Here is an 18193-nt window from a genome sequence, read left to right as displayed (position 1 = left end):
GATTAAATGGTGGTGGGAATTTGACCGCCAGAGTGGCTCCTGAGTGGTCAGGCAGGGAAGTTAGCTTAACCCTAGGAATGCCACAACATTAATGATTTTTTTCACAAAGTGAGTAATTCAAAACTGTGTAAGCCACATTATAGCTTCCATCTTGAAGCTGTGAAGGCATCGTCCCTTATAATCTTTATATTGAAATAAAATCGTCTGATGACTGGACACATCTAGAGACTGAAATTCTATCCAAAACTGTAGCATTCAAATATTTGTATGAAAACATGAGACAAAAGTAACCAGAGCATGTTGTTATCAAACACAGTATGTATTAGGATAGATAAACTATCCCTTTACAATATGGCAAGAGCAAACTTCCTAGACTCAACTTTTCTTCTTTGAATAAGTCTTGTGACCCACTGAAAATGCCTGTTAGCTGATGACTACTGATTCTTTGAACTATTGCATTCAGACATCCTCCAAGTTGTTTACCTTCTGATTTTAGGATGAGGTTCAGCCAGTTGCTGAAAGAAAATTAATCACTAGCAATATCCAAAGAAGCACACTGCTAGGGGACATACCAGAGTAAGCAAAGACTATAACAATTTAACAGTCTCTGAAATTCCAGTAAGTATACTATCTTTAACTTTTTCTTTTTTTTTATTTACCTATCCTACATACCTTGAGGTCTCGATGAATTAACTTTTCAGAATGAATATATTCCACTCCTTTCACTATTTGTAAAAATTTGTTTTGTGCCATTACATAATACTTTCGGTCTTCTCTATTTTTTGCAATCCACTTTTCCAATGTCCCTTGTTTACAGAATTCCATTTGGATGAAAAGACAGCAAATCTTTTTGTCAGAATTCTGGCTTCAAAAGAAAATTACATACCATATTAAAATTGGCAAAATACAATTCCTCTCAAGTCATCTTCAAAAACCAGTTTTGCTAATAATTATTTTTTGAGTTACCCAAAACAAAGTCTGCAAGTCCCTTAATTTTAAGAAAGATCCTAGAGCAATTTGAATTAAATAAATAGGACTGCAACCCAAAGAAGCCCTGCTCAGTTACTACATGCTCCTGGAATATTTCTAAGGTTTTGCTTGCTTCCTAGTTTCACACTGAAAATTTTCTGAGTGCCCAGGTTTAATTTCCCTCATACCTAGAGTCATGTCCTATACAGAAAGAAATACCACTGTCCCATCTGGCCTTGCAGGAACTGCTGCAAGTCCTGGCACGTATTCTCTATTCTGCTCAACAGACACAGCATCAGCCTTCCGATCCTGCCCAGAATGGTCATGTTCTTTCCAATTCTGTCCTGTCAAGAAGTTAGTGCAGTGACCATCTATGGCATCAGTCTGCTAGTCACAGAAACCCTTTTGAGAGCTGAAAACCTAGACAAAATATATTTATCTACCTGGCAGCCTCATACTTTCCAGAGAAGCCCATAGGATAGGCTGAGGCTGGAGATGGTGAGGGAAAGGAAAATACAAAGAGAAGCATGTACTGTTTTCTCCTATGTACACCATGTGATGAGTGCCCTGGAATAAAGCTGCTCAAGGCACTGAAAGAACAAGCATTAAATGGACTCTCTGTAGCCTTGAGGTCAGGACACAAATTCCAGTCTGGGTCCTCAGCTTTGAGGGCTTTTTTGTCTGTCTTTTGCCTAATAACTGTTTAACGTAAAATACATACATGTTATTGAGGCTCCAATATATTAATGGTTCCGTTTTGACAGACTTTACCCCCCCCTTTTACTCCTCATTTAATGAGCACAGTAATGGAGAGGTATCATGCCAACCATGATTTTGCATCCATTAATATTTTATGGCTCTAAGTAAGTATGGCAGCCTATCTGAAGAGTATGGATTTACAGCTAGTGAAAAAAACTTACTACAGAATCTTGGAAAAGTTAATAGTCTAACTTACAAGTAAAACTCTCACCACTGTTTTCCCAGAAGTCTTAGTGTTGAAAGGCTACCTCTAAATTAAAGAGCATTTCATTTTGGTTTTCTGTTCTAAACAATCAAAACTGTTTTGGGCATCATGGTTAAAATACTAACTTAGGGAAATAAATAAATCTATGATAGCTACTGGCTGACCAGTACTTATTATAAAAAGGAAACTTCTGGTCAGGAATTTGATAGCAAATTGTCAGCCAATTTTTAGTTTCTGTTGTTAATTCTTGCCCCAGATTTTCTGCATTCTTACTCTGCTGTATAAATTCACTAAGTCCATATATTAAGAGAGAGGGGAAATAGAAAATTATATAACTTATCTTATTAATCAAGGAAAAGAAGATATAAATATACCTTATTACATACAGCCTGCTGCTGGAAAGTACTGTGCCTTTTCTCCTAGCAGTATGTTTGCACATGTGTGCATTTATATTTGTATAATAATTGATAACCAATTATCAGCCTTTATTTTTCACAGCATAAAGTTCACTATGGCAAACATGTTTGTGAACGCAAACTATTCTTTTGTAGTTACCTTGAGTCTGAGTACTTTATATGGTCATACCCCTTCCAGCTGCTATGATACCGCACTATGTTCTCATGTGTAAGTCTTGCAAGTCCTTCTGCTTCACGCTCTACTTTCCTATCAGGAGGGGGTAAAGAGGAAAAAAAAAAAATAGAGGCATTTCCCTATTACAGTGTAATACAAAGTTAAATAAAAGATATGCTATCAAGTGGCAGGATACAGATAGTTTTACATTAATTTAGAAACCAAGCATAATATTCTCCTTCATATAAGTTCAAAGGTCAAAACTGAAGTTACAAATTTGGTGGGTTTTCTTTCATCTGCTCAGTTATTCAAAGTGCAACAAATGTTTTAACCATACTAGAAATTAAAGCCCCACTCAAAAAAGGCTGAAAAAGCAGATAGCTGCAAACCCATCAGCAAAGCAGCATTACTTGAAGAATCAGTAGAAGGTTTTTAGTATAGTTCTCAAGATTGCAATACCAATGAAAATAACAGGTATTTGCAAAGAACACAAGAATCCAAAGGGATTGTGTAATGTACACATATCTCCAACAACTTAAAACATTTTCAATAGATTACCTACAAGAAATTAGTTTTTTCAACTGCTGATAAAATACTTCACAGTATTTCTGGTTACAGAAAATTACTTCAAAAAAAATTAGGATCATCATTCTCTGTTGAGATTTACAAAAGACAAGTAACACAGCATGAGAGTAATGACTACATGGGTCATATATAAAGCATCTTTCAATTACAAACCACAGAATTTATTACTTGGATTTTTTTCTACTTTTCCTAATTATACTTATTATGGATTACTTATATGGAAATTTTCCATGTAGCCTGTCAAAAGTAACAGGGCTGCTTTCAATGTTTTAATAATCATCAAGTTTTCTTCAAATAGATTTTGCAATATTAGCAACCAGAGCACTACTCTGCTCAGGAGAACTTAGCACACCTACATTTTTACAGCTCCAGCAGAAATTAACCCATTACAGGCAAAAATTAACAAAGTTTCAGCACCATTTTCAGCTTCACTTGGAAATAAAGAAAAAAGTTTACTAGAAAGGATAGACAATTAATAATGAAAATCACCTAAATACTCCTAGGATTGCTGAAGAGAGAAAACAAAGTACTAAAATCTTGATTAAGGTTGTCCTAGAAGGCAGAAGTAAATATACAGTACATACTCTGTGAATTCAACTCGTTTGATTGCATAGGTTATCTTATCACACTTTGATGTTGCCTTGAAAACATTCCCAAAACCACCTTCACCAATAGGCTCTATGTTTTTAAAATTTTCAAGAAATCTTAAAAAAACAAGAAAAAAAAGAAAACCACACTTAATTATACTTTATTTTCAATTTAAGGATATAAAAATAAACTTGACAGATATAATACATCTACTGAAATATCATTCTACAGTGATCACTTGACAATCTACAGGTCTTAATCATAGTCTTGGAGATTAAAACAAGGGAAATTGACCCTTGCAGGCCTGTCAGGTAATTACCCTCACATCTTCACATAAATAACATTTAGTTGTGAGCTTTAAATACCACTGCATGCCTATTCCTATGCTATATTTGAAATTTCCAGGAAAAGAAATCTAATACAAATTTTCTTTGAAAGTTCTTTTTACAGCAGTATTTTCCCTCTTTCTACCATAAATAAAGAAACAAATCTAGATTCATACATACTGTAATTGCCTTAGAAATATTAATTTTTAAAAAAATCCTTCTTACGTTTTATTGACAGTGTGTGGACTTCCATTATCTTCTCCGGTATTTGTGTCCACATCTGGCAAACCTTGATTTGAATCTGACTTTTTTTTTTCTTCTTCCTTGTTTCTTTCATTAGGAAAATTAACTGCCAATTTTCTTTAACAAGGATAAAAGCAAAGTTTATAATGAGCCATTTTTCTAACACATGATGAGAAAAAAAATGTACCTCCCAGTAGCAGCATTTCTTTACTAGAGGTGGAAAAAATAAAGTGGTTTGCAATATAGTTACAGGAGATAGAAATCTAGAAATAAACACATACCTTTTGGGCTTCAGGGCAGAACTTTGTGCATTTCTCTACATGGAAAACAGAAAAAAAGCCTAACTGAGGTATCCTGAATATCTTCATGGTAGTTGGTTTAAAATATGTCTGATGATGTATCTAGGAATTGCCTATAATCATACCTTATTTAAACAATGTAATAAGAATGAAGCCATATCTTAGCTCAGTGTTTTTCACATATGCTATGCATAACATTATCATTGCAAAAAATGAGCTTAGTTTGACCCCTTTTCTTGGGAGTACTGCCATTTGTTCAACACTGCATAAATTTGATCCACTGTACAGAAGGAAATTACTAATGGTTAACAGTAAGAATGTACTGAATATTCTTAGGAAAAATGCATGTATTTCCTATTGATTAGTGGATAAAAGAACAAACTGATGTTACACTCTGACAAGAAGCATGCCCTATTCTGTGTCTAAAATGTAATTATGAGGAAGACCATTTTCATACTATACCTGAGAAGGTGAAGGCTTTTCACATATTGCCATGTCTTTCATTTTTTCTACCAACTTTGCAGTAGAACCATCAAAGCGAATGCTGGTTTTATTGAAAAATAATGGACTATTTTTAGTTAAGTAACACAATAATAAATAAAATTATTGTCACAAGAAATGAAGTAGTACCAAAAAATACACAGTTTTTAAAGCAAAACCTGAAAAGGCATTAACAATCATGACTGATTTAAACTACAAAATGTCCTGCTTGAAAGCTACTAAAATAACAACACTTTGTAATATTCTCCTTTATTTCTATTATTAAATGAGTCTGTGGTATCTAGAAGATAGAAGAATGTAAAAGTGGTAGTGGCACTATAGTCAAACTGCTGATTCTCAAATCACATATCAAACTTAATGTATGTTCAGTTTCTTTTGCTAAGCATATTTTTCCCTTTGGTGGAAATGAAGATTCATGTAGAATGAAAAAAGGGCGAAAAATAAAGAAAAAGGGGAGAGAAGAAAGCAGAATACAGAGCACAGGAAAGTACTGAAATTGAATTACACTGAATTCATGAGAGTGTCACAATAGGAGTGTTAAAATGGCATGAAATAATGCTATTGAATGAGGCAGTTAATCCATTTACATCACAGTAAAAACACTTATGAAAGAACTACCTATGGCAAAATATGAATAAGCCAGAAAGGTCTAAACTTACTATAAGCTATCCTATACAGACTCACATAAAACTGCAGAAGAAGAACAAACTTTGCTCAGAAGTTTAAGGAACAAAAGTTAAAATTAAATGGTTTTTATACTGCAGTAAAACAAACTATGATAAATTTTATTTAGAATTAGAGCACATTACCCTCTAAGATTAGTAAATATACTGTTACCACATTAGCAGTGAACCCAACTTACTCTGAGTCTGAGTCAGACTCATTTGGCACTTGAGAGGAATTGTTGTATTTGCTAAATGTAAAGTTGCCATTAGATCCTTCAGTTTCAATCTGGAAAAAAAACAAAAGCCAAGACTGTTTAACAAAATCACATAAACAAATCCCTAATGCAAAAGATGCCAGCCAAAGAGGGGAGAGGGAAGATTACAGGGTCCTAAGAGCAAGTTGTTAACTGCACTACACAGTCAAAGCCCTGCAGAAGAAAGGCATTTGCCCAATTTCCACCCAGAGAAAGGAAAAACGCAGGGGCCTGTCACAGTGAGCATATTATACAGACACATTTACAAAAGTAGAGTCTGGATTCTATTCAAAACCAGGATAAGAGTAAGAGTTATGAAAAGCAAGTATCTTCGTTGTTTGCTGCATGTGCAATTGCTGTGTGGAAAATGAGATCTGCGTAGGCTTTGATATATGTAACCTGCAGAACTGAAAATCCAACTCAGTACAAATTGACATTCAATGTCTTCAGCATGAAAACACTGCAAAACTTGTATAACTAAATTGGAGTTGAATAAAAAAACCTTATCCCAAATACTCAGCAGAGGTTCCTCCCCTTCCTCCTCCTACCCATGTCATAAGAGCATAAAAGTAACATTAAAAGCACCTACAATGGATATAGATCATCACCTCATAAAAAGTAAACAAACTTTATTTTTTAATGTTTCCTGGTTTTCCATCATGGTATCATGGAAACAAAAACATAGGGTTTATGTTTCAATGACAGCCAACAGATAAACCCCTTTTTTTTTAAATACAGGAGTACTGGATCTTTGCTACTTTTTGCCAGTTACATTTTGTTTGTTACACAGACATCACTAAGAATAAAAATTAAAACCAAACCAAAACAACCCACCCTAAATTTAAACTAATTGGTATACAAGTTCTGCTTGAACAAGTCTGCAGATTTTGATGAAAATGAAAAGATCCCTGGGTTTGCAACATAGGAAAATATTAAGAAAGGCTCCTAGAGCCATTAATTTGGACATAATAGGCCAATTACATGGTTGACTTTAAGATGATTAAAAAAGCATTGAAATTTCACAGTAACAGCCAAATAATTTTAAAAGTACTTAAAAGTAAAAGAAGTTTCTTCCTTCCCCCATACTGCCACTCCTTACTTTAAACTACACTCCATTTAAGCTAGTTTATATGTTCTATGCATTTCTGAAGTGGGTTTAGATCACTATTGGAATTCTGATAATTTTTTGCACATGTGGAAATAACAGCTGCCAGCATGAAGCCAACATCTCTGCTCTCCAGAGGATGGTGTCAGTAATTGTTTCACCAGACTCTGCCTTGGAACACTACAGAAGGCAAGTCCAGTTGATTCTGACTCCTGCTTTTGCCTCTCACATTACACAATAGATTTTTGATCCAACAGAAGGCAGTAAAAGAAGTACGTTCACAGCCTGCCAGCTCAACAACACTTCACACAGAAGACAACTGGTATACAAGTCAGAGTTTAGAAATTTTTAATATGTGTGCTTCCTTGGATGACAACATATCAGACCTATTCTGAAACACAGAGATATCAACTGTTAAGATTTTTTTTTAAATCCAGAATTGAATATAGAAACACAACATAAATTCTACTAACAGTAGCCCAACCAACATACTAAAATACTGATTTTTTCCCTCTTTAATGGAATCCATGGAATATACTTTTAAATACAATGAGGAAATTGGCTCAAAGATTTAAACTTCAGTGTTAAAGCTAAACATAGCACATACTGTCAGAGAGCTTTTCTTATTTACCTTCTCATATGCTTCTTTTGCAGCAGCTTGTTTTGCAGCAGCTAGAGAAGATCCAGTGCCCTTCCCATACAAAACACCACTAACTGTACAGCTAACAGAATACCTGTAAAACACAACAGGGAATCAGGTCTTATCCCATATGACAAGTGTTAATTGAATGATTTTTAAACACTACAATCAACTGACATTATAGAATGGAAATCTGAAGTATGCATCTTCAAGACAGTGTTTCCAATATATATTTAATCTAATTAATAATGACAGGTAACTAATTGGTTGTGTTTTCAAGATAATCCACTTTCAGCACCTGAAAGTACAATTATGGAAAAGATTATTCTGGGAGGTATTGATAAACACCTGGAGGACAACACAGTCATTGGTCACAGCCAGCATGGCTTCATGAAGGGGAAGTCCTGATTTCCTTCTCTGAGAGGGTACCCCACCTAGCTGATCAAGGGAAGCCAGATGATGAATCTTTCTGGACTTCAGCAAAGCTTTTGGTACCATCTCTCACAGTGTCCTTCTGGACAAAATGTCCAGCCCGCAGCTAGATAACCATGGTTACATGACGGGTGAGCAACTGGCTCACAGGTCAGGCACAAAGGGTTACAGTGAGTGGGGTGACATCAGACTGGGGACCTGTCACTAGTGGGGTTCCAGAGGGCTCCATCCTCAGCCCTGTGCTCTCCAAGCTCTTCATTAACAACTTGTACACAGGACTTGAAGGATACCAAGTAATTTTGCTGACAAGACTAAACTGGGAGGAGCTGTTGCCTCCCTCAAGGGCAGGGAAGCCCTGCAGAGAGAACAACACACTGAAATTAAGAGATGGGCAATCACCAACCATGTAAAATTTAACAAGGGCAAGTGCTGAATTCTGCAGCTGGGATGGGACAACCCAGGTTGCGTGTATAGACTTGGGAACAGGAGGTTGGAGAGCAGCACTGCAGAAAGGGGCCTGGGGGTCCTGGTCGATGGCAAGTTGAACATGAGTCAGCAGTGCCCTGGCAGCCAGGAGGGCCGAGCAGGGAATGCATCAGGCACAGCATCGCCAGCTGGGCAAGGGAGGGGATTGTCCCACTCTGCTCTGTATTGGGGTGGCCTCACCTCGAGTGCTGGGGCAGTTTTGTGCGCCATAATATAAAAACAACATTAAGCTATTGAGGAGTGTCCAAAGGATGGCAACAAAAATGGTGGAGGGCCTTGAGGGGAAGCCGTATCAGGAGCAGCTGAAGGCACTTGGTCTGTTCAGCCTGGAGAAGAGGAGACTGATGGGAGACCTCACTACACTCTACAACTTTCCTGTGAGGTGAAGAGGAGGGGCAGGTACTGATCTCTTCTCTCTGGTGACCAGTGACATGACTCAAAGAGGCAGCATGAAGCTGAGTCAGAATAAGTTTAGGTCAGATATCAGGAACAGGTTCTTCACCCAGAGGGTGGTCGGGTACTGGAACAGGCTCCCCAGGGAAGTGGCCACAGCACCAAGCCTGACAGAGTTCCAGAAGCTTTTGGATAATGCACTCAGACAGATGGTGTGACTCTTTCTAAAGATTCATCTAATATGACCAAGGATAACTAATGGTAGCATTAGTAAACACAACAAAGTATTAGAAGGAAGTAGGAAGATAAATTATATCTTACGTGGGAGCATGGGCATCTCCAGTACGAGTTCTGTTAGGATAATCAACTATTTGCAACGTCCTTTGTGAAAAAATATTTAATAGGCTGACATAATCTTTATCTAGTGCAGGTGATAAGGTTGCTTGAGTTGTCGTTAACTCTGCAGCAGCCATATTAGAGGGACTCTTACACTATAAAACAAACAAAACAGGTAACTTAAAAACTAAAGCTTAAAAAATACATTAAGATAAAGAGTGCACAAGAACTAATGTAGCTGCAAGGTTTGTCCACATTTCAAAAGACTCTTGAGAAATCCCAAGTTTCCATTTACTGAGTCCTTTGTGGCAAAGGACAGACATTCCAAGCCTAATTATTACATTTTGAATAAATGTAAACCTAGCTTTCCAAGTACTACACTTCTGCCTCTAACAACCTCTCCCCATGCCTCATCCTACCTCTTTTAGGAAAATATAGGGAATGAGCTGCGAAGAAAGAATGGCAGCAGGATGCTGCTGATGCTGCCATTTGGCAAGGGCTGCAAATGCTCCTGTGCGTGTACAAGAGGGGAAAGCAGGACTTTTCAGCTGTCTCGTGATTAGTAAACAGTAGTAACACAGCAGCAAACACACAGCAATTGTGTTAAAGTAATGACAGTGACACAATAAAAGCCATATAGAAAAAGGTAAGGAAAGATCTCACTCAAAAGGTGCTAAGAAGCATTCAGAGTCAAAAAGAAAAATAAAGAATGGCAAACAAAGAAGGGCAGAACACTGGGCAGAAAGCTAAGGAGCAAAATACAAACCTAGACTAAACCAAGGAAGGATAGAGTATATACCCAACTATACTGTAAAGACTATAATGACAAGGAAAAAAAGATTAATGAGAACAAGCGAAAGTAAGCAATTTCATTAGCAAAGTGACAACAGACACACTGAGTAATGCCCTGCAAATGTTTTAAAGACATTGAATTACTGAACAGTCACCAAGATATAAAAGGACCACTGTCCACTCTGGATATACCAAGGCAGCTTAAAAAAGGCAAATACATTTCCTTATCCTCCTATAACAGCAGAGGAGGAAACACTCACAATATTAGATATCAACCCTATAGGAGAACAATAAGGAAAACAATTCAGCGACAAAAAGCAGAAAAGTGCTGAATAAGACAGAATGAAGACAAGTAATTAGAAACTGTTTCAAAGTGAACAACATTTTATTGAAAGTCTACTTTTAGATAGTCATCTTCAACATTTACTACTAAAAAACCCGCAAAACTTAATCCTATTTACTCACCTGTTTCTCAATCATTTCCCACGTTTTTTTTGCTGCCATTGCTTTTGCTTCTTTTTTACTTTTACCACTGCCCGTACCATATTCCTCACCATTTATTTTGACCAAAACTGTGAACCTGCAATGAAGGAAACTTGTCTAAAACATTGCTACATTTTCCCACATATACACTTTAATAATGTTATCAGATTAAACTTTGGGTTTATTATCTACAAAGCACTATAGGATAACCAGGAGGTATTGAAGCATTAATGTGTTTTTATTATATCAAACCTATGATTATTGTAATTCTTTAGTATAAATATTTTTTAAAGTTTCCTCTCTAGTCACAAATGCGTGTACTTTATTAGTTCCAACAGTATTTTTAACTGCTTAACTGCTTCTTAAAATCTAAACAATTTAATTTTTAAAAGCAAGAGAATGGATGAGGTCAGCATTGTTACAAGCAAAGTTGTGAAGCCCTAACACCAGGACACATCTCAGCAGTTTGACACTATACAGAGGAAAGATGAGCTAACCTTGATTTCATGAAACTAGATGAGACATTACACTCACCTTTAATACCCTGTGACATACACTGCTTAGTAAGTGCAAAAACCGCATCCAGTGGTTGTGAGACATGAATTTAAAGGCAGTCACAAAAAGCCCCACCAAAACCAAAAAAAATTACCAACAAACAAACACAGTTGAGCCTTTCTGTGCTCAACTGCTGATCCCTTCCCTCTGTGTCCCTCCATTCCACAATTGTGCGTGTCCTGCTTCCCATATGGCAACTCCATGAACCAGAATGGGAATCTGATGCAGCTCAGGACTGACTGCACTGGGTCTGGCTGGGATGGGGTTAACTTTCTTCAGAGCAGACAGAATGGTGCTATGTTGTGGCTTTGGGATTACACAGGGTTGATGTTTTACCTATTGCTGAGCAGTGTTTGCACAGCACCAAAGTTTTTTTCTTTTTCCCACTCTGGCCTTCCAGCAAGCAGAGGGGGGATATGTGAGAGGCTGGCAAGAGACACAACCAAGGCAAGTGGTCAGAGGGATATTCCATGCCATGCTCTCAACAATAAAAGCTGGGAGATGAAGAAGGAAGAGGAGACACCCAGGGCTATAGTGTTTACCTTCCCAAGTAAACATTAGGCATCATGAAGCCTCACTTTCCTGGAAACAACTGCCTGCTGATGGGAAGGAGTAAGCAACTTCTTTATTTTGCTTTGGTCACACATCCAGCTATGCTTTACCTATTAAACTATCTTTATCTTGATCCACAAGTTTTTCTCCCTTTCACCTTTGTGATTCCCTCCCTGTCCCACCGGGGGGAAGTGAGTAGTTGGCTTGGGGTTTCACTGCCTCCTGGCGTCAACCTACCACTGTGCCCTAATAATGAATGGTTTTCAGACAAATCAGTCCTTACACAGATCCGGCTTGTCCTGCAGCTCCAAATCCCCTAATGTTTCTGATACTGCCTTTGCACGAAAGGCAACAGAGGAGAAAACTACTGGATTTCTGCCTTTGGCAGCAGCACACACTTGCACCATGTTAAAGGGACCGTTAGAGCCTCAGGGCACGTCTGTGCTTCACACTGCGGCAGAGCGTGTAAAGGCTCACAGCCAACAAGATGGATTCACGCAGTCAAGGTACAGCACCACGAGCTCCTCTGTGGGAAAATTTGTCTCAAATAGTGTAGTGACCTTAGGGACTCGCTTTTTTCATTATTTCAACTTCTTTCTCTACTTCCCTTTAAGGAAATGTGTCTTGGATTACAATGGAAGATGTAACCAAAAGTATGTATTCTATTACCATCTCTGTAGGCTGTTAAGATAGAAGGGGCAGTGTTCTTTTTCTTCTCCATAACTCAGCCCTGGTAAGTCCCTCTGGGGAAAGAGCTGCCACCCTGAGGGGACCATCTCCGCTAACAGGTCATCAAGGTCTCCCAGTATGACTCACAGAATTACATCGTCCCATTGTGAAATGCCCCGCCCAGGGGGAGGAACTGAACGTTCTTGCCTGTATATAATCTGAGGCCTAGAACACCAGAGGAGCACTACCACTGGATTCCCAGAGAACAAGAACTAAATAACCACCACTGGACCTCCAGAGAAGGACCAGATCTTTCTGCAGGATCACAGCTTTGACAGAACCACATCCATCACTCCAGTAGGACTGCAGCCACCATTTAATCAGACTGCTACCACTGCCCTAACCAGCAGGGGATCAGGTCATATTCTGATTCTGTTAGTTTAAGCCAGTATTTCTGTACTATTGCCTTTATTTTAATTTTCCTGATAAATTGTAGTTCTGACTTGGAATCTCCCACTGGTTTGCTTTCAAAGTAGTACAGAATGTTTGGGTGGAAAACAATGAAGATGCAGAACAGTGGTTCCTCTCATTGTGTAAGCAAGGCTTAACAAGAAATCTCAAGGGGGCAAACAAGGCACACCCATAGTGGGCCATATACTCTACACATAGGAAAGAAAAAACAAAACCTGTAAGAAAGATTGTTTTTCAGGATGGAGTTTGTCAGTCAACCCATACCTAAGCTCTGAATACTACACACATTCAGCTATGACATTGCATCCAAAGATACCATTTTATTTAAGCATCCTGAGGAAATCTGCAATCTGAGTCTCCATGACCAAGTTGATGGTTACCTGCAGGAGTGTTACATGAGGTGGTCACAAATGCAGAGTCATACTTATCCACCATGAACCCCAAGTTAATAAGCAATTCCCAGACTTGACAGGTTTAGGCAGGACTGGTCTAATTGTCCACTCACTGTGTTCCCTGACCAAGAAAGCTCAGGACTGAGCCATCCTGGGCTCTCACAACCTTCTTACATTGTGGTCAATGCATCCTGTTAGCAGGCAGAACATCGGGAAAGAGCAGCACAAGGGCACTGAAGGAGGTTTATAGCACACATCCCTATAGCCAAACACTTTACACGGTATCCTTGAAATAGCCCAAGTTACCCAGGATTTTCCTAGATACCACTGTCACACAATGGGCTGAATTGCATTTGTGAATGTAGCAGAACACACAGAAAAGCAAAGAAGAAGCACAATAAACGGGATAAATAATTTGGAATGTATGTAAGTTCTGTCAGTCCCTTGCCATCACTTTTGAAGCATTAAGATGTTGCTGTGTGTCAGAGCTGTAGTCATTGCTGCAATAAGGGTTACTTTTTTTAATTACATGAGCCTTATGGGGAAAAAATTAAGATAACTGATTAACATTTGAGATCCAGATAATATTTATTAATTTATTCTGGGATGGTAGTCAGATTTAAGAATAAGTCTGCATAGATAGTGCTGACAAAATGCAACACATCCAAAAAAACATATTAGTTATTAACATAAGGCTTGTCTTCATGCAAACTAGCAAAAAATTTTTCAAATATCACACCAGGACATATTATAGATCCTTTGGCAAGGGAGAAATACACTATATCAATGTTAAAAAGTAAAACACATTCCATCACCTGTAATTGTCTCTAAAAGGGAAAGCAAAACTTCTTAAGGAAAAGACTCTTTTCTTGTAAGAGATGTTAAAAAATAAACTACACATTGAACATGTTAGTATCCAATGAGTTAATACACCCAACCTTTCTGGTTAGAAATCAACAATGCTTTGCAAACAGTTTGATTTGTAGCACTTAAGTCATAAACTGAAATACTTGCTGTAACCCAATCGACCTCCTGAGAGGAGATGCATAACATACAATAGAGTTACTAGGAAGTAACAGCTGCATTGCTGGTACTTTCTGAAAAAGAGCCATCACCTTTGAAATACGTTTTCTCCTTAAACTGTATCCCTTGCTGTCCTCCCTTTGCACCTACCATTCAATTCATGGTTTCAACAAGCTTTCCCACTACATATGTGCTTTCAGCAGATTAAAATTTGTGACTGCAAGCTTTACCCAGTTTGTTCATTGCAGGAAGAGCTCTGCTAGTTATTGACACACAGAGTAAACTTACTCAGGATCATGAGCTGGGCCCGTCATATTGATGGTGTCATAAACCACTGTAAGTTTATATACTTGACAGTAATGGTTGATCCTGGTCATACACTCAAAATCCATTTTGACACAATCTTCAGTAGATGCTGCAAAGTAACATTCAAAGATTTGTCTGTTGCTCTAGACATAGAATAAAGACAGCCCCTAATCCTGGTAGATCACTGCTATGATATAAAATAGAAAATTGGTGCCAGTAACAAAGTTAATGGGAAACCAATTCGAATTAATAATTCAAATGATTAGTCTGCCAAAGTTTTTGAAGTCATTGCTTGGAATAACAGTTTTTTGAAAGCAGAATGGACAATTTAGTGATTAGAGAAGATTTCTTAGCAGATTTCTTGACAGAAAAAGCCTGAATCATTCACTGAATTCCGTGGGAGGAAAAAAATCAGTAACATTTCCCCAGAATTAGGATCTGTTCCTTCAGAGGAAAGCCGGCGACACTTGAACTTGACCGGGACCTCAGGCGCAGCCACACGGACCAAAGACGACCTCAGGCTGCCGTCACCGAGCGCCGCGGGCCAGGCCGCTGCAGCCGGGCTGCGGGCACCCCATCTCGGCGGGCCCGCGGACCCCTGCCCTCCCTCCCGCGCCCCCGCCCCGCCGCTACCTCCGAGCCGCCGCCGACGCTCCGGGACCCGCGGGCGCTCCAGCAGCCAGCCCGGCCCGGCCCGGCCCGGCGCGGACTCCGCCCAGTTTCGTTTCCCGCAGCACCGCGCGGCCTGCGTGAAAACGAAAGAGAAACGGCGGCGAGGGCGGGAGAGCCGCGCAGGGAGCCGGGCAGCTCCGGCCCGAGGCCGCGGGCAGCCGCGCTCTGCCCGGCACACGGAGCGGCGCCTCCGCCGCCTCCGCTCTGCCCAGCGCTCCTGAGCTTACGGGAACGAGGGCTCCAAGGCAAGCGAGCACCTTCGCAAAGACCTGACCCCCAGCCTTGTCCCTGGTTCGCTGACGCCTTTTGCTCTTACAGCGACCACACTCTATAGCTCAGCAACGCGGTCAGCGGAGAGCAGTGCGCACCCGAATACATCCAAACTCCCCAAGCCCGAGAACCCCCGCGGTTTTATACCCTCATCGTCTCACCCGGGCGTCAGTCCCGCTCTTCCTTCTTGTCTTCTCCTGCCTCCCCGCTCTGTGTTCATCCAGCGCACTGGCGTCACCTTATCCAAAAGGTCGGGAGTCACCGGCTTCTGCTCTAACTCTCAGTTGCGCATTCAGCTGGCTGCGGTCACCTGTCTTCATGTCCTTTGTTATCCCAAAGGCTAGGACTTTATGGCCTCTTGTCTCGAGCTCCAACGAGGAGCCCATCTGCATTTTAATCTGCAGATTGCAGGCCAAGCCACCTGTTTGAGAAGTATTCCTCAACACATTGAGCTTGAAATATGTTACAGGTATCACTGAACATGAATACACTTCATAATATCTCTCTTACTGAGATATAGGAAAAAAAATCAGCCACCAAATTAATAATATATTGTGTGAAAGCAGGAAAGAAAAATCTCCCAAGATTAGTTTCCAGGTGCTAGATCTAAAGGTTGGAGCAGGTGACTTTCACTGTGCACACAGGCCACCTACTCCTGATCACCCAGGTTTGATTCCCACCCCTGCAAGGTCTCTCTCCAGCAGAAATCAGACAGCTGTAGAAGACAGAAGGAAAACAGCAGCAAGCCTTAAGTCTTCCTCAGTATGAGGAAACAGCTTGGGCACCCAGGAAGACCACCTGCTCTCTCTCTCATAGTGCTAACACAACCAAAAAGGAACCCATTGAGACTCCAGTAAGGATGCAGGAAAAAACCATCAGACAGTTCTAAATGCTGAACGCCTAAACATATCTTGTAGCAAAAAAAAAAAAAAAAAGGAGAAACTATGATAAATAAATCACAAATTATTATTTCTTTATATATGGACAACAGGCTTTCTTTGGAAGTGTCTATGATGTTCTTCCTTTTTAAAAGACATCCAGAGCAATTCCTCATTTAAAGATACCAAACTGGCATTCTTACATTATCACTTCTAGAATGTGCAGTGTATCTTAAGTTTCAGCTTGTCCCTTACTCAGGTAATTTTCTTAAAACACCTCTTATTGCCTTAACTACAGGATCCTTAGCTATCTCTGTTTCTTCTCAGAATCCCCCTCTCTCCTTCAAGGCTCATCTTCTCTTGTTTTACTTGCCTTATGCCAAGCTCTTGAGCACAATTACTTTGGCCTTGCATGTGACTCAATGTCTTCTGTCAGACAAGGAGATTGCTGTCAAAGGTGCAGTTTTTAGAACAGAAAGTGACCTGGAGTGAACTTACAGTTTTTTTTGGTAACAAAGTTTCCTCCAGCTGTGTGAATTGCAGTTAATTATTAATGTCTAATCGACATTAGTAGTATTAAACACTAATCAAGGTAACAAAATTTGCTTGCTGGCTGGTAAAAAATACCTTGTGTTTATCAAAACATTAGCAACGAACAAGAGCCTGTTAAACTTCACCTTGGGGAAAATGACCAATTCTGAAACAGTCTTTGGTATATACACCTGAAAATCTTGTTCTATGAAGCTATTCAGGCCTTCATTCAAATGCCTTTGTGATTCATTTGCTCTAGAAAATATTGACCTTTGGAGTTTCAAATAATCCACTATACAGGTTCCCCAAATAGTGGAGTTACAGTGGAGTTACTGACTTTGGCTTTATTAGGAACACTTGCTGTTGGATGATTCATTGCCCGTGCTGTGGCTGCTGTGCCCGCAGGTAACTGCAAAAGGACTCGCTCCAGAATGTAACAGGGAAGCCGGGAAAGCCAAGCCGAACCGAACCGAATCTTTTGCATGCGTGTCCTCCTCCTCCCTCGTGCAGGTCCCTGTTCACCAGGTCCTGTGCACGGTATGCTTCGGAGTGCAAACCTACAGACTTCGGCATCCTTGGGCACCACGCAGCGACCCCGTGCAAAGACCTGGCTGGTGCCGTTCCCTAAGGCTGGTGACAGGCTTCCCCAGCGACAGCAGCCGCGGCCCCGGGGCTGGCACAGCCAGCCAAGCTGCTGACAACACCCGGGAGCAGGCAGGCCTTTCCGGGTGGAAGCGCTGCGAAGGGAATCCTTTCACGGCAAAGCTGTTCCCTGGCAACATCTCAACAGGTATTTTCCAACCAGCTGTCCCGTTGATTCACTCAGAGAGCATTCCTACACGGAGGAAAAAAACCAAAGCAAAACGCGAAAACTCAAAACACACACCTCAAGCCCGCGGCGCGGCCCCAGCCACGCCACGCCCGGGGCTCCCGCACCGCCGCTCCTCCTCCCGGGCGCAGCCACCGCCCCGCCACGGCTCCCTTTCCCCTCGCGTTCCGCGCCCCGCCCACGGCCGGCACGGTCAGGGGTGCGCCGGGCACCGCGGCTGCCAGCGGCAGCCGGGGCACGGGAGCTCCCGTGGCCTTTCTTCCCTGCCCCAGCCCTGCAAGAGGACTCGGAATTCGGGCACAGTCTCCTCACAGCCCATTCCAGGGGGCAGCGCGATTTCAACCCTCTTTTTCTGAGGGGGGCACCTGGGAGCACCGACCTCCGCCCGCAGCCCAGCGCGCCCCGGGCAGCGCC

At 40.6% G+C, this 18193-nt stretch overlaps 1 protein-coding gene across 4 annotated transcripts in view; it reads right to left on the bottom strand.

Annotated features, from left to right (window-relative positions):
- The window catches only part of EIF2AK2 (eukaryotic translation initiation factor 2 alpha kinase 2), a 25079-nt gene extending 6886 nt beyond the window's left edge, over positions 1 to 18193 (bottom strand). The window contains exons 1-16 of one of the 4 annotated variants that reach the window (XM_032102578.1): positions 17887 to 18171; positions 17288 to 17785; positions 16340 to 16451; positions 15689 to 15962; positions 15233 to 15344; positions 14582 to 14708; positions 10614 to 10728; positions 9342 to 9511; positions 7701 to 7803; positions 5908 to 5996; positions 5007 to 5088; positions 4527 to 4561; positions 4228 to 4362; positions 3673 to 3792; positions 2489 to 2596; positions 673 to 865 (exon numbers count right to left, since the gene is read on the bottom strand). In XM_032102578.1, the coding sequence (XP_031958469.1) occupies positions 673 to 865; positions 2489 to 2596; positions 3673 to 3792; positions 4228 to 4362; positions 4527 to 4561; positions 5007 to 5088; positions 5908 to 5996; positions 7701 to 7803; positions 9342 to 9511; positions 10614 to 10728; positions 14582 to 14708; positions 15233 to 15344; positions 15689 to 15694 (1395 nt within the window). In that variant the 5' untranslated portion in view covers positions 15695 to 15962; positions 16340 to 16451; positions 17288 to 17785; positions 17887 to 18171. Of the gene's footprint in view, positions 1 to 672; positions 866 to 2488; positions 2597 to 3672; positions 3793 to 4227; positions 4363 to 4526; positions 4562 to 5006; positions 5089 to 5907; positions 5997 to 7700; positions 7804 to 9341; positions 9512 to 10613; positions 10729 to 14581; positions 14709 to 15232; positions 15345 to 15688; positions 16452 to 17287; positions 17786 to 17886 lie in introns of all 4 variants that reach the window. The other 3 variants (XM_032102577.1, XM_032102580.1, XM_032102581.1) reach the window with 3 other exon arrangements.

This window comes from Corvus moneduloides, chromosome 3, assembly GCF_009650955.1.
Source record: "Corvus moneduloides isolate bCorMon1 chromosome 3, bCorMon1.pri, whole genome shotgun sequence".
NCBI lineage: Eukaryota > Metazoa > Chordata > Aves > Passeriformes > Corvidae > Corvus > Corvus moneduloides.
Note: the sequence above shows the minus strand (reverse complement) of the source record. Positions and strands in the feature narration are given on the sequence as shown.